The 16,498-nt window shown below is 35.4% G+C and overlaps 1 protein-coding gene across 4 annotated transcripts; it reads left to right on the top strand.

Moving 5' to 3' along the window:
• The first annotated feature begins 589 nt into the window (after positions 1 to 589).
• LOC149772995 (uncharacterized) lies at positions 590 to 9,268 on the top strand. Of its 4 annotated transcripts, XM_089946948.1 has the most exons (4): positions 590 to 1,405; positions 2,324 to 2,494; positions 3,002 to 3,154; positions 6,750 to 9,268. In XM_089946948.1, the coding sequence occupies exon 4, from the start codon at positions 7,506 to 7,508 to the stop codon at positions 9,204 to 9,206; it is 1,701 nt and encodes a 566-aa protein (XP_089803074.1). In that variant the 5' UTR covers positions 590 to 1,405; positions 2,324 to 2,494; positions 3,002 to 3,154; positions 6,750 to 7,505; the 3' UTR covers positions 9,207 to 9,268. The 4 variants fall into 4 exon arrangements, with proteins under 4 accessions (XP_089803074.1, XP_089803076.1, XP_089803073.1 ...); XM_089946950.1 differs by lacking the exon at positions 2,324 to 2,494; XM_089946947.1 differs by lacking the exon at positions 590 to 1,405 and having other exon boundaries at positions 1,419 to 2,494.
• The last annotated feature ends 7,230 nt before the right edge of the window (positions 9,269 to 16,498 follow it).

The following is a 16,498-nucleotide window of genomic DNA, read 5'->3' as shown; positions in this document are numbered from 1 at the left end:
TTATACTGTGCAAGGTGCATGTTCATATGTGAGCCATTAAACAAATTTGTGGGAGTCATCACACACCACTTAAGTGAGCGAATTCATGTAAAGTTTGTTCAAATGACACAATCACATTCCCAGGTAGGTTATCTGATGATCTGCTTATGACTGTGATAGTTCTTAACACCTGCTTTCAAACAATAAATTTTAACAGAAATACTGTATTTTATATTTTGATAAATGTCCAATGATAGTTATAGATCTTTTCTTAGCAAGCTTTCATGATACTTTTGCTCATTATCCTGCCAAAGTGTCCTCAGTTTAAAAAATACCGCAATAACGTTCTTCCATCCCCACCCACCCATGAGATACTTAATGTAGAGACCTGTCCAGTGTTGTAAAGATATATGAGAACTTTTTAGTCCAAGCAAAATATCTGCAGTATAAAAAAGCAAGTTAATATTCTTTACTAATGGAAAATACCTTGTTACAAATTCTGAAAACTACACTTCGCTCGATAACGGTAAAGGACACTGATGCGGATAAGATGATAGCATTCCGAATATGACAGCACGTGATTAAAATCTCGTTTATGAGTTTAAATCTCGTTCGGTTCGTTAGTTAAATTGGAGCTCAAGATTATCAGCGGCGTTACTATCGTAGGAGCTGGAAATAATAGCTAAGTAGATCTCGTTTTTGAGTTGAAATCTCGTTCGAATCTCGTTCGGTACTAAAGACGGAGATCAAAATTACAGCGGCGTTACTGTCGAAGGAGCCGGTGATTGTAGTTTGTAGACTGAGCTTCACGTGTTTCTGGAGCCGTAAATTGGCGATTTTTATTAACGGAGCCGTAGATTAAAAGTGTTTTAGGAGCCGCTAATTGTAGAAGGAGCCGCTAATTGTTGTAGGAGCCGCTAATTGTAGTTCATATAAAAATATAGGGAAAGATTGTAATCACCGTCATTTTAGGAGCCGCTAATTGTTGTCGGAGCCGCTAATTGTTGCCTATATAATAATATAGGGAAAAATTGTGATCACCGCCGGGTACCTGCGGTTTTCCATAGCATACACTATGGGCTAGTTTTTTTCCATCACACAAAATAATGACGCAGTTCATCCTATTCGGTAACTGTCGGATAATTCCGTAAATTATCATTACGTGGGTAGTTCGTAATTATATCCCTTTGCACACATGAACATAGAAATTAAACCGCTTGTTAAATCCACGTGAAAGGCAAATTTGTTGTCGACATTGATTGGACACTGTCCATATCGGAAGCAGACGACATACGAATGTACGGCAGTAATGGCACACATCCCTTTGCTGGAAATGGACTTGTACAGGAACTGGAAATGGTTCTCGGGCATGTCCGTCCATTATATTCAAAACTTCCGTTAAGCGTGAAACGCGCAGATGTTCACGGTATTAGATACACTGTACTCATAGTTAGTTTAGAATCAGTAAATCATTGAATGAATTGACTAAGTTCCTTGCACTTTTTATCACATGAAATATTTCCTTTATTGAAATCGGTTGGGGGGGGGGGATACAAACAAACGGGCATGTATAGTCAGACAATTTTTTTTTTATAGTTGGCCCCTGGCAAACTTGTTAACCTGAAGGCTATGATGTGACTTTATCAGCTATTATTCTTTACTATTTAAAGATATGGATATATTTGTGAACTAGGTGTTTCTGGTTTGTGTTGTTCTTGCAAGTGATGTTAGGCATGTACACCTTCCATAGTTACTCTGCAGTATGTTGATAACGAAGTACCAATGGTCGGCTTGGAAGAAGAGCTAGCCTCCCATAGCAGTAAACACATGGGTTTGGGGCAAGTAGAATATCTTAAAAACGGCTTGGATGACAACTATTTTCAATTGCATCAGCCTGTTTAGTACATTGTTTTGCAGAATTATCATCTAGGAAAAGGGCTTGTGTTTGCACTGTGAGCTTCAAATGGTGTCAAAAATGACCTTCGGACATGAAAATAGCAGGTAGAAATTTGGGCATATGTACATAAACTTCTTCTGTTATGAACTGTTATTGAGTTATTTGGTCAAGTGGATAATATTTTTATGCTTTGTGTTAATATAGGTATCTAAAAATATGGACCTTTTTGACATCACTTGTCTATTTGATTTTTTATGATTTTTTAATACTTGGTCACTGATTGCGGCATTAAATTTGTACATAAAAACTAGCCCCTGCCCCCTTAAGGAAAATGATACAAAAAAATTATGGTGCAGTCAGCCACATCTATTATACTTTTCTATTTCTTTGTGTATATTTAAATATTTTGTATGCATTAGCTTCATTATATTTCCTTCTTTTCCATAGATCACCTAGTGTTGTACATGCACTTCGGAGAGGGAGGTAACTGTGTTTTGTACCTCGATGTGAGAACTGTCTTCATCATGACAAAGTAGCATATTTTGGACTTAACTTACTAAATATGGGAATAAAATGGTGACCATAATGTATTGTCTTGCACTTTCTGTAGCTGCCAAGGTTTGCACCCCTTTTTTATGAATATCATTCACATTTCAATACAGACACACAGAAACAATTGCATAGCATGTCAACATGCATTGTTAAAAGTAATTTAACTCTACAGGAGCAGATAGACCTCAGAGGAATCATACATAAACATACTGTTGTGAATGTTGACTCACCAGTAGAACAGTCTTAGAAATAGTGATGCATATGGCATATTGCTTGCTATATTTGGGTGAGATGGATGAAAGTTTTAGCACACCAACATAGTTTCTACCTTCAATACCCCACTGTGAAGTTGACATAAGAGATTCATATCTCACACTTGGGTGATATTAGGAAATGTTTAAATGTTATGTATTTATCTTGAAATTTCTAGGTTCAATTAACAAAGGGGGAAAAACTTAAAATTAAGTGGCAGTTTCATGTATTTGACAATACACAGTTTCTCCTCTGAAATTCTTATGTTTTCACTGAATGTTAAAAGTACATCAATATCACTTGTTTCTTTTCTTTTTGCAGGTCTCAGTTTGCATGGTAAAAGATTAGGATTAATCGGTTAGTCATACCGAAAGAAGCAATAGCTTGAATCTCATCCAGATACTCAGTATAATCTAAGTGCACTAGAGAGTGACCTTGACAGACAGATTTAGCTTCCGCAGGAGTTGTTTTATGGTATGTGCTTATTAAAAGCCAAGTTGTTGAAATGGTTTTTACTTTGAACTGAATTTTCCACTGTAAGTATTTGTTCTATACCTTATCTTATTATTTACTATGGTTTTGTAAACTCCAGAAATCAATAAAGTCAGTTGTAAGTGAATTGGTGTCTGAGAAGAAATTTCTGTTAAATTGTATTGAGTAATTGTATATGTATGGTCGATTTCAGTGGCTCTGTATCAATGAATATATCTGATATGTCACTTTGTAAGTTTAACAGGGTCCCACACATCAGTATATCAATATTCCAGCATGGTGTAATGTCAATTAATTAAACTTTGATCTCTCCAGATTACCTAGACTTGTTGTGATTAAACCACCCCCACCCACCCCCAAACATATAAACTGCTGCTATTAGCATGTCTAGAATGATAATGAAAGGTTAGGAACTGCTTTTTTTATATCAGTCTAAAATTACTTCTAAAGCACATTATTTACTTAAATGTGTGTTTCTTTAAGTTTGCTAGAAGAGTTTATAGAAACTTTTCACTTTTGTCACTGACAACTAACATAGCATTTCTGTCATTCCCTCCTAAAATTTATAACTTCCAAATCTCTTCTTGACATTCATGAAACATTTTAAAGTAATTTTGATTCTGTCCTTTTTCTATGGTGGTAAACAAAGACCAAAAACATTGCAGGTTGCAAACAATTTGAAATCTTTCAAGAAATGTCGTCAGTCTTAACTCACAGTGTAAATAATGCAGTGCTTTTTGCTGCAAAGTAGTCACTTTCTAAAAGTGAAATACCGTTTTTAGTTTTGCGCACAAAATGTTTTCCTTTGTACCATTTTACTAGATAACGTCTAAATATGTGATATGTACACAGCTTTTGACACAAACCATTTCCAGCCAAATTCAAAGGTGGCAGGGTACAGTTTCATAAATTGGCCCCTGGCAAATTTCTTAACTTAAGGCTATGGTGTGACTTTTTCAGCTATTATTGTTTGCTAATTAAAGATATGGATATATTTGTGAACTAGGTGTTTCGGGCTTGTGTTCTTGAAATTGATGTCAGGCATGTACACCTTCCATAGTTACTATGTGGTATGTTGATAGTGAAATACCAATAGTCAGCTAGGAAGAAGAGCTAGGCTCCCATAACAGTAAACACATGGGTTTGGGGCTAGTAGAATATCTCAAAAACAGCTTGGATAACAACTATTTTCAATTGCATCAGCCAGTTTAGTACATACAGTTTTGCAGAATTGTCATCTAATAGAAGGGCTTGTGTTTGCACTGTAAGCATCACATGATGTCAAAAATGACCTTTGGACATGAAAATTGTAATTATAAATTTGGGGTTGGAGTGCATCAACTTCTTCTGCTATGAACTGCCATTGACTTCTCTGGTCAAGTGGATACTATTTTTATGCTTTGTTTCAATATAGGTATCTAAAAATATGGACTTTTTTGACCTCACTTGTGTATTTGATTTTGTATGGTCTTTTGTACTAGGTCGCTGATTGAGGTATTAAATTTGTACATAAAAACTGGCCCCTGCCACCTTAACATTGTTAACTGCCACTTGGACTGCTCTTACACATGTGCGTCATTTCTATCAAACATCCAGTCAGTGATAAGAAACCTTTTGCTATAGGCCTAGACGATTAAACGGATATGTTGTAAACGAAGTTAAAGCTGTCAGTAAGTTTACATTTGTAAATAGGGTTATAAATACAAGAATAAAATGGGCTAGTTTGTAACCAAGTAGGATTAAAAGTAAGATTTTGTACATCAGTGTGCTTAATACATCCTTGATGAAGTATACTTTATCAGAGTCATTGCTTTTGAAACACTTAAGAACTTTAACTTTTCAGAAATGTAAATCTTTCATAGTGATACATCTCATTTCCTTTGAAAACATTTATTTATTTTTGCAAAGTATGGATAACAAATAACGATATATTTTCTAGTACTCTTCATTGCATGCTTTCATCCAGGCAACCCTTTGCCTGTTAAGTTCTTCTTGTACATCTCTTATTTTGACGTACATCACGTCTGATGCTACCAGAAAAAGATAGGGCTACTTCGATAGCTCATAGGAAGCACAAATTTATTGGGAAAATGAAACAAACATAATTTAGCATTTCAATAACCATTCATATCTATTTATTTTAAGCATAGTTTTTGTAAAGATTTTGTCCCATAAGCTATAAGAATCTAAAATAATAAAATTGGGTATGAATCATAATGGTATTATAATAAAATTGTTCACTTGTAAGTAAAAAAAAAAATGAGATTTATCTAAAATGACTTGTCAGTATTTTGTATTTCTTGGCAATGTGCTTATGCAGAATTTGTCATTTATACAGAATATGTCATTGAAGGTACTTTTTTGGTGCTTCACAGGGTTCCCGCAGGTCATGGAATCCTGGAAAAGTTTTGGAATTTAAAAAAATAAATTTCAAGGGCCTTGAAAAGTAACGGAATTTGTCAAAACCTTGCAAAGTTTTGGAAAAGTCATGGAATTTCTGACAAGGGAGTTAAAGAAATTGATTACTTCAAATTTCTTACAGCACAGAGCACCAGTTAAATAAAACACGATAAAAAAAGATATGATAGATAAATGGTTTCATTTCATATAACAAGAGTAAGTTCCCCTAACAGTAGATATCACATGGTTTCCGGTGTAGTTCGATTGGAAAATTCAAATGGTCAGCCGTGCCGCTTTGAGTAATTACCACTTGACCTGTCAAAATGAAGTTAATTTCTTCCTAAAAAGTCTGTTATTTCTTCGATATAACGTACAAGGTAAGTACTAATTTGATTTCGTTTATATTCCTCACTTGTTTTTCGGGTCTGTTGTAACATCTCATGCAGCATAGTCAGTCATTTATTACGTCGGAGGGTACGTCATGATTATAATCATTATTGTCAATTTGATATTCTTGTTTTGGGCTGTTACTTTAGTTCTAGTTTCAGAATATTGAAAATTGTTTCAGAAGCCGTTCTAGATAACCTGAGAACCCATCTGAAAAAAAATTAGACCCGTCTAGGTCTCCCAGTTGAATCTCCCGATTTTGCAAACTCCTCAATAAAAATAAATAATAAATACTATAATAGATCGTGTATTAGAGCAAGAAAACTGTTCGAATTCAGAATTCAAAAATCTGCAAGAAGGCTTCAGTAAATTCCTGTAATATCACAGTGTGGGAATTTTGACTTCCATTTTTCAAGAGGGTTGTTAGGTTAGGATGAAACATGTTTACTGCCAATATAGTTTAACTTTAATCAATCATTTTTCTGTATCTGGTAAACTTTGACGACTTTTTTATTGTTGCTGTTATTAGTATATTTAATGAATTTTTTTTTTAAAGTTAAAGAAAAGAATTGTCATTGTCTGAAATTGGATTTTAATTTTAAATCTCCAAGATTGTATGTAATATGATAATGAATAAATCTTAGATTGTAAGTCTGGTCAGGCAGTAGGTGATGAAAATGAATTACTTAATGAACACTGGGCTGTTAGAAAATTCTGAACACATAATACAATACACAATATCTCATGATGATAGTGAAGTCTTAAAATCTTTCATTTTATATTGCTTTAGGTTTAGTCCAACATGCCTGGTATGTGCACATTCAATAACAGTTGGCTGACCAACCCAAACTATCAAAAATGGGTGGAGAAGAATGCTTCAGACAAAAGGACTGCTAAATGCAGAGCTTGTTGCAAAATTATAGATATTGCAAATATGGGAGAAACTGCCCTCAAAAGTCATTCCACCAGCAAGAAGCATGTGCAGAATTGTAAAATAATGAAATCTGCTCCGAACAACACAATCTCTGGTTTTATTTCAAATTCAGCCTCACCATCACCTAAAGTTATGCCAAAGCCTGCCCCAACATTAACTTCATAAAAATCATCAAATGATGTATTAAAGGCAGAAATATTTTGGACCCTAAGGACAGTGAATACCCACAGCTCCTTTCATTCCAAAGAGGAAATTTCACGAGTCTTTTCACTGATGTTTCCGGACAGTGCAATTGCACACAAATTCACTTGCGGTGAGGACAAAACATGTTATATTGCTATTCATGGCCTAGCTCCATACTTTGCATCAACCTTAAAAGAGAGCATACGCAAGTGTATTGGATATGCTTTGCAGTTCGATTAAAGTTTGAACAAACAATTGCATCAAAAGCAATGTGACATTCATGTCAGGTTTTGGGAACAGGGTGCAGAAAGAGTGCAAACAAGATTTTTGACATCAGAGTTTTTGGGACACACCACGGCAGAAGATCTGTTTGGCAAGTTGTATCCAATCATCCAAGATCTTGGAACCAGGAACCTCCTACAAATTTCAATGGATGGACCTAATGTTAACTGGAAAACGTTTGACATGTTGAATGCAGAGATTAATCGTTCACACCCTGGAAGGTCGTTGTTGCCAACAGGATCTTGCAGCCTACATATAATTCATAATGCGTTCAGGGATGGTTGCGCTGCCACAGAGTGGAATCTGGAGGAGACACTTAGCAATCTCTATTACTTCTTTAAAGATTCTCCAGCCAGAATAGAGGACTATCAAAAGGCATCTGGTATCAAGGAGCTGCCACCAAAATTCTGTAAGCACAGGTGGCTTGAGAACATCACAGTTGTAGAGAAAGTCCTGTCCCTCCTTCCATGTCTAGCAACATATATTGATTCACTTAAAAAGCATCCAAAATTAAGTCTCAAGGAAGTGGTTAAGTCTCGTCTCTTCGTTCCTCAAGCACAGTTTTTCCTTTCAGTGGCTAGAGAGATGGAGCTATTTTTACAGGAATTTCAAGGAGACGCTCCATTGCTGCCTTTCCTTGCAAAAGACATTTTCAAAATGATCAGGGGTCTTATGGAGCAATTTGTAGCTCAAGATCATCAGGACTGTATCACAGAGGCATCAAAGCTCATTAAATTTAATTTAACAAATTGCAAACACCTTAAAGACTCTGCAAATATTGAAATTGGCTTTGTGACAAAGACAGTGATTGCTGACTTTAAAAAATCAGGGAAGTTGACAGATAGGGACATTTTGGCTTTCCATCTTGACTGCAGGAAATTCCTCCAAGCTGTTGTCACAAAATTGCTGACAAAGTCACCAGTGACATTTGCCCTTGTAAAAAATATGACATGCTTGAACCCAGAGAAAATGATGAAGGATATAAAGACCAGCATTCAGTTATTCCACTCACTGGTCAAAATTCTAGTCAACAATGGAAGAATAGATCCAAACCAATGTGATGCCCTGGTTAAAAACTACGAAGTCTTTTTGGAAAATTGTTTGAAATCGGAAGACTCTGTGAAATTTGCTCAGTTCTCCAGACAGAAAGACCACTTAGATTCGTTTTTTCATTCCTTGATGGCAGACAAAAAGGAATATGCTGTCTTGTGGCCAGTTGCAAAACACCTTCTAACTCTGTCTCATGGCCAGGCAGATGTTGAACGAGGATTCTCCATTAACAAAGAAGCCATACGAGATAATCAAAAGCAGCTGTCTCTCCTTTCAAGAGGAATCATTATTGATAGTATTTGGAGCGTAAGAGGCATTGAAAATATAAATATTAGTAAAGAAATGTTAAGTTATGCTTCAAATGCAAGACACACATACAGACTATACTTGGATGAGGAGAAGAAAAAGATGGAGGAGTGTGAGAGGAGCAGAAAAAGAAAAGCAGATCTTGAGCTGGGTGACATGTTAAATAAAAGAATAAGATTAATGGATGACATCCAGCAGTTGTTCAAATTGGCAGATGAAAATGCTGAAAAAGCCGAAAAGGACAATAGCCTAAGCCTGCTAACTGCATCCAATTCTCTCAGGAAGACTGCAAAAGTGAAACAAGAGACTCTGATGGACCTTGAAAAGGAGATAGAGCAGAAAAGTTTGCTTCTCACTAAATACAAGAAAGCAACTGGAAAGCAATGTGTTTTTGTTAGTATTGTAAATAGGAACACATACAAAGACTACATAGGATTCGTTTATTTTTTTCTTTTGAATACAAAATACATTGAACATTGGATTATAACATGAATTACTACATAAAGTCAAGGTGTGCAAGCCCAGGTAAAATTAAAATGGACATATTAAAAATATTTGTCGTTAACTTATTTGTTATTTTTCATTGATATATGTCATTATTTATATTAATTTACTTCACAATGCAAGATAGTGTGGTCCTTGAGTTTTGTGAAATGGCCCTGGAAAAGTTTTGGAAAAGTCATGGAATTTGTTTTTGTTAAATCTGCAGGAACCCTGGCTTCAGAATGGTCGGGCAACTTTCATAACTTGTTTTTGTAGAAGTGCAAATAATCATTGAGAAACATATAATATTAATGGAGATTTTTAATTAGAGGCTGCAGACACTTAATTATGAAATATACCTTACAGGCACTTTTTTAAATATACAAAAATTATGTTAAGAAAGAACCACCTAAAAATAAGTTGGTAAAGACAGCTCCACATAAAACTTTAAAAATGTAGCACAGTATTCTAAACAGTGTCACTGATTTTGTCATCTACTGTGTGTCACGTTTTCATAGCATGTTCAGTAGCTGATTTGCTATTATTCTAGTTGTTATTAAAGATTTTTATGAGTATATTTTATTTCATTTCACAATCATTATTGATGGAATTTTCAAAGACTTTTTCAGTCCCGATGACTCAATGTTGTTTAGTGAAAACATATTTTTATGACTTCATTCTGTGAACTTTTGAGTTGATGACACTGCGTTAAAACTTATCAGCATCAGAACAAGGAGAACAAATTACTTTAGCCATGGGCTAATTGACTTAAAGGATAATTGAGGAGTGTTTAGCTGCTGGTCAAAGACCAGAAGGTCTTATGAGATGGTGTGTTCTCCTTTCATCTCTCTTCCAACATACAGTGTATTTCCATCCATTAGCACAAACTTTGCCATTGCCACATGTCCTAAAATACATGTCAGATTGCCATAAAACTCAGTGTATCCCCTAGGGGTGTAAAATTGAGGGTAAAAAATACCCCTTGGTGTTAGAACTGGGGGTCAAATAAAAAATGTGGGGGTCAAAAATGTACTGACATAGGATATTGCAACTTGCACAACATTCTCTCTCTCTCTCTGTCTCTCTCTGTAAACATACAAATAAACCAACATGCACAATTAACAAACAAATGCATTGTCCATTCAAAGAATAATTAAATTTGTTCATTTTTCTTTTAAAGTTGTACTTTTTAACAGTCTCCTTATAATCAATATGAAGCAATATTATAGCCCAGCACATTACATACAAGCCAATATACAAAGCCAAATAAATCTTTTTAACCAAATGGCAGTTAATTAACTGCCTTTCATAAAATGTGTACTATCATCGCTTTCATTGTACTTCGTCCTAGAACACACTTATCCAAATATCAAGGAGGATAATGATTCATCTTCTTTCAAATAAGTTACACTTGAACTTTAAGATCTTTCTTTTATTGCAGCAAAGTTAAAAACCAATAAAATCTGCAATGACCCGCTGACTTGGTAATCCCAAAAAATGCATTTGTCTCTGCATGTTTACTGATTTCTTTGTTGTGAAAGAATGTCTTGGGTTATAATGTTTTCTCCAGATATCTTGTGGCGAACAATGGCAGATTTTTTAAAATTCTAAAACCCTGTCACAAAAGGATTATTCACTTTTCCAGTCACACCGTTAATCCTAATGGATGTGCCGTATTCCAGTCAAGGGAATTATTTTCTCCATTTTTCATTAAAGTTAGATCCACAGTTACTCTTCTGTGTTCTGCTTTCTTTCACTTTCTTCGCTAATGATTCTTAGTGCATGACGTTTTAATCTAGAGATCGCTTTCTAGTGCAACATGTATTGAGGTTAAACATCTAGATGACAGCTTGCTGAGCTCAATGGAAATCATGTGAGAGCTCGTGAGATTAGGGGAAGATACTCCGTCATAACGTTGCCTATGCTAGTCTGGTTCATTGTTTTGTATGTTCCCTGCGGTGCACTCTGCTATACGAATAGAGGAGCGCAAGGCAGGAAGCAAACAGAGCGGGGAACCAGTCAATGCATATGCTCAAAGTATATACGATGCCATCCATCGTCCAATGCATTGGGTGTTAAATAAATCCTGATCACATTATGAAAATCCTTTGCGTCAAAAAAACGCACGACAACAAAAGGTGTGTGTCAATTTTCTCAAGCGTGCGTCCCTGATGCACAAATGTGCATAAAGGGAAACACTGACCCATGTCTTTTGCCATTTACTGGTTGAACCAAAATCATTGCGTAGCAAAAGCTGACGAAATGAGGAAAAAATAGACTGTATTGAAATATAAGGTTAAACCCTTGTTCCAAAAGTCTGGTGATGTGGAAAATGGTGGTGTGAAATAAACAAAAAATATTTAAAATGATGGATTTTATTGATATATAATCAGTATAAAAATCTCCAAGTAACAACTTCAACATCATTTTTAATAACGAGTGTTGTAATACATGTTCATGGTAAAGAAGATTTTATGTACATCTACTAATAAAGTGTACTTAATTCTAAAATTTCCATTTAACATATAATTGACTGTCACAGTGCTTTGTTAAGGACTATACCTTTTTTAAAAATGGAAAAAATAAAAGAAATAAGTAAAGTGTAAACTCCTAGTCTAATGACAATTATTTCTAAAATGCTGGTACACTCTTATCTAAAGTACATTATGCCCCAAGACACGTGTATATATATATATATATATATATATATATATATATATATATATATATATATATATATATATATGCACTTTATTATAAACTTGCACACATATTAAATACAACCATAAATATGTATAAACATTCTAAATTTGTTTATGTCCAGAACAGGTGGATTTTTATTAAAATTAACACCTCACAAGGTTACATTATAAACACAGTTCATACATTAGACTTGCATATATAATATACATATAAATTTCACTGAAAATTCACACATCACAAAATTGGCTCACTGCCCACAACAAGTAAACATTTATGAAATTAACATCTCCAATGGTTACACTACAAAGTCATCTATAGCAAACGCATCTATATGATACATATAAACTTTACAGCAAACTCATTCTTCAGTACAAAGGACCACAAACATCTTACAAATACTTAACTTAATGACTCTGACACAAAATTTTATACCTGGTAACTATGACAACAGGGGCCCCGAGTGGCCGAGTGGTCTAAAGCGCTCACCGTTCCGGATCACTGCCATCTCACCTCTGTCTGCGTGTGTTCGAGTCCAAGGCTCGGCTAGCGTGGGTACGTGGGAAAGCCTGCCAGTAGCTTCTCGTGGGTCGGTGGTTCTTCCCTGGGTTTTCCAGGGTTCTTCCTCCACCAGTTATACTGGCCGCCATGTATAGCCTATCTTGTGCTGAAAAATGGCGTTAAACCCTAGAACAACAACAACTATGACAACATGTGTAACATATATAAAACACTTGAGAAAGTAAACATCTGTACACACCACAAACATGTCCAACTTACTGCACAAGTGAAAAAAAAACGGACATGCACATGCACACTTTAAGCTCATTTCAAGTACAAATAATTAAAAAAATATCAAAAAGACATAAAGACTTCCCGAGAAACTCATCTTTATTGGATATGAATAACAGACCTGCCAACCCTGATCAGTCCATCTCAGTAAGGCAGTTGATTTTTTTTTACGTAACATCTACCAGTTTTCAGTAAGGTGTAACACAATATCAATAACTGCTACTGTAATTTTTGTAAAGCTGGAAAACAATTAAAAGTTCGCCGCATCGACGATAAACATTACGCTCAACTGAAAAGTTTGTAAAGTACGCGTAGACTTTATTTACCACTAGTACAATTGCACAAACTCTAGTTCCAAACCCTATGCAGCTCAATGGCTTGATGCTATCTCTCAACTTTACATACTTCTTGGAAATTCTTTTCCATTTCACATGACGACGGCAATCAAATCTCCCGCCACGAGACATACTCAAATTGGCACGTGACGTCCAATAAACATAATCGTGTCCTTTCCAGCTTTTATTCACATGAATCTGAATACTCCTTTTTATTCTTCTGTGTTGATTATTAACACTTTTCTAGAAGCTTATTTTCTTTTTCAGCTTAAACATCGCTTTCTGGACGCCATTTTTAAAATTCTATGATCAACAGTTTGATCATGCAGACGCTTCGCATGAACAAATAGGTGCAGTTTAAAGCATCTGGGGTGTTGCTGTAAAGTTAGTCTGGTTTCCTGACTAATTTTACTAATTCTAAGATGAAACACGGATCCAAATAAAACACATATGAACTAATTATCCAGATTTTTTGGCAATGATCATTTTTTCATAGATTTTGCTAGTATGCCATAAGCCTGTATTTTAAGGGTCATTTTCGTAAGACTTACAGCAAAAGTGCAAGAATTGGCAGGTCTGGACAAATAACATGTATAAGATTCATACAAACTTTATTCATACAAACTTTAGCAGGAGGAAGGGCGAACAGACCACTTGGCTGAAATATAATTTGCTTAAAACAAAACATCATACAAAAAAAAAATAAGGTCATGGGTTATTTTTCGTATGTACTTAGTTTACATATATGAGGTCGCGCCCTTCCTGCTGCTATTAATTAAAAAATTACTGTTATAATAAAATGGTACATCCGGAATCTTATACTGCAAGAATAGCTTGAGAACGATTAGAAGCAATTAAGAAATTTCTTCCTGTTAGAGATTCGTTTAGAAGAAACCTACAAGCGCAGCAGGAAGCACAAGTTGAGTACGAATAAGACAATAAAAAGTTATTTAAACCCGTAACTGCAGCTACTGAGAAGGTTACAACTGTCATCAAGGAAGATATTTCAGTATCGAAACAAACCGCAGAACAAACTGAAAAAATAGCAAGAAGAACCAAACAAACTAAAAAGATTTTAGAAGATCTTCCAATTAATATAGCTGCAGCTCAATCTCAACCTGTTATTGAAGAAATACTTGAGGGTAAACAAGAACAAAAAAAGTATGTTCCTATTACGGAAAAATTTACTGATGATGATATACAGGTAATAAAAAATGTTATACTAAAAACTAATAACAATATTACGAAGTTTGGTGGGTTTGCTACTTCAAGTTTTTCAGATAGACATAAGTTTTTAAAACCTGAATATGTTAAAACTGTTAATAGTCGTGATACATGGGTTAATCTTGTGTATTAAATAAACCGGGGTATTAACCGGATAAGCTCCAGAGATAATGTTTATGATGTTTTTATGGACGGAGTAGTTTTATATGGACCATATGAACGAAAAAAAAAAGGGAAGAAAGTAAACAAAGAAAGCAGGGGAGAAAATAACTAGTAACAGAAACAAAAGGAACAGAAGTACAACAGCCAGAACCTTCATATCAACTTCCTTCACCTCTGCAACAGATAGAACAGCAACAATCTTCTTCACCGCAGCAAAAACCTTTACCTCTTCAGCAATTATACACCCGACAACGTACTGTATTGAGGGAACCAATTGAGGAGTTTAAAAGAGAAAGGGAACAGACGTTAGCAGGAAAGGATGACGATGATCCTCCGAGCGCTGTAGGAAGTGATTTCCTGACTTCATCAGGAGAAAATAATTCTGTTTGTCCTGATAATATCATCAATGACGTGTCACGGTTAGAAGTTCTCATAGGGGGAAAACGTGCCGGAAATAACTCACCAGAAATAATTAATGAAGCAGCTGACATTTGTCGGCGATTATTTCAAGGTGGTATCATGGATATCAGTGTTTACCGAGAACTTATCGATGAACTCGTTGATGATTACAGTGACTAGTTGTTAGATAAATGGTAAATAAAATAATATGATTGTACACAATAATCATCGCAAATATGTACCTGTCAGAGTAGTAAACTCACGATTACCAGTCTACGAGGTATTTTACGGGGATGGACTTGGTGATGTTGTACGGGGATTATTTACAAGGATAGCCCCCAAAAGCAGCGCCTATTGCAAAACAATTGTCGATGAAGGCTATTGATATTGTCCGTGAAAAAACTCAAAGTGCAATTGTCAATGTTGCTGGTAAGGCGTTCTCGGCAATCAAGGATAGACTAGCACGATTAATAAGACGAAAATCACAACCAGTAAAATTACCCAGTACTGAAATTGTGCCCGCAGACGTAAGTAAAATAATAAATCAAGCTGCAAATCAGAGACTAGCAGCACTAGCAGATCAAGGGCTTGGTGAACCAAGGAATAATATTTCAAGTTTAATATCAGGGAGTGGAATTTCCCGAACACGATGATTCTCGTGTTAGACGAAAATAATTATAATAAAATGTTCAAGCGCGTATCCGACGAGGCATTTGATATGGAAGCACCTGTCCGTAAGGATGAATCGGTACGTGATTATCAGTTTTTTTCCTATGATGCACGATTACCAGATCAACGTGGAAGAATTGAACTATAAGTTCATGACACAAGTAGGTATTTTCTACCTGCTGCGGCTTTTTTTTAGGTAGAAGGTGAAATTGTAAAAACGGATGATACTAATTACGGAGATGCAGTAAAAGTTGGTTTTGTCAACAATGGTATTATGGCATTATTTGATAGCGCCACATATATGATTGATGGAAAAAATATTGAATCGATTCAGAAAGATGTCCATGTTGCTACAACAATAATAGGGTTGGCAAGATACTCTGATGATTACACAAGATCAGCAAGTCCCACGATGATGTTTGTAAAAGATAATTCTGATTACCTTGAAAGCAATCAGCATAATATAAGACGACCAAGAAACAATGCCAATAACGCTGATGCTGATGTGTGGCCAGTGGTTCATGGTGCTAACACAAATTTCAACTTGGGATTTACAACATGCTGATCAATGTTGAATACAGGGAAGAGAAATTTTTCGTGTGCTATTCCATTATCACACATCTTCGGATTTTGTAGAAATGTTAGAAAAGTTAACTTTGGAGCTAGACACACGGTTGCTTTCGTGAGAAAGGTTACCGACGACGATGCTCTCTGGAGACCTATTGGTGATGCTGGTAAAGTAATACTAAAAGACTATCGTTGTGGATGTCTATAATGACTCCAACGATCGCAGAAGAACAAAAGTTGCTTTCTTTCATGGATACAGGTGGTAAATCTCTGTTGTCGTGGTTCACAACAACCACAGATAGTATACAAAGTAATACTAACCAGTTTACATGGCATATAGCATCACAGCAAAGTGTTTCTGCACCGCGACATATATTTATAGCGCTGCAAAATTCTAATCGATTAAAATCACAAACTCACTTTCATATGATATTTGACCAACTAGATGTTAGA

Source organism: Sinohyriopsis cumingii, unplaced genomic scaffold (assembly GCF_028554795.1).
Source record: "Sinohyriopsis cumingii isolate HCF-2022 unplaced genomic scaffold, ASM2855479v2 utg000938l, whole genome shotgun sequence".
Lineage (NCBI taxonomy): Eukaryota > Metazoa > Mollusca > Bivalvia > Unionida > Unionidae > Sinohyriopsis > Sinohyriopsis cumingii.
Note: the sequence above shows the minus strand (reverse complement) of the source record. Positions and strands in the feature narration are given on the sequence as shown.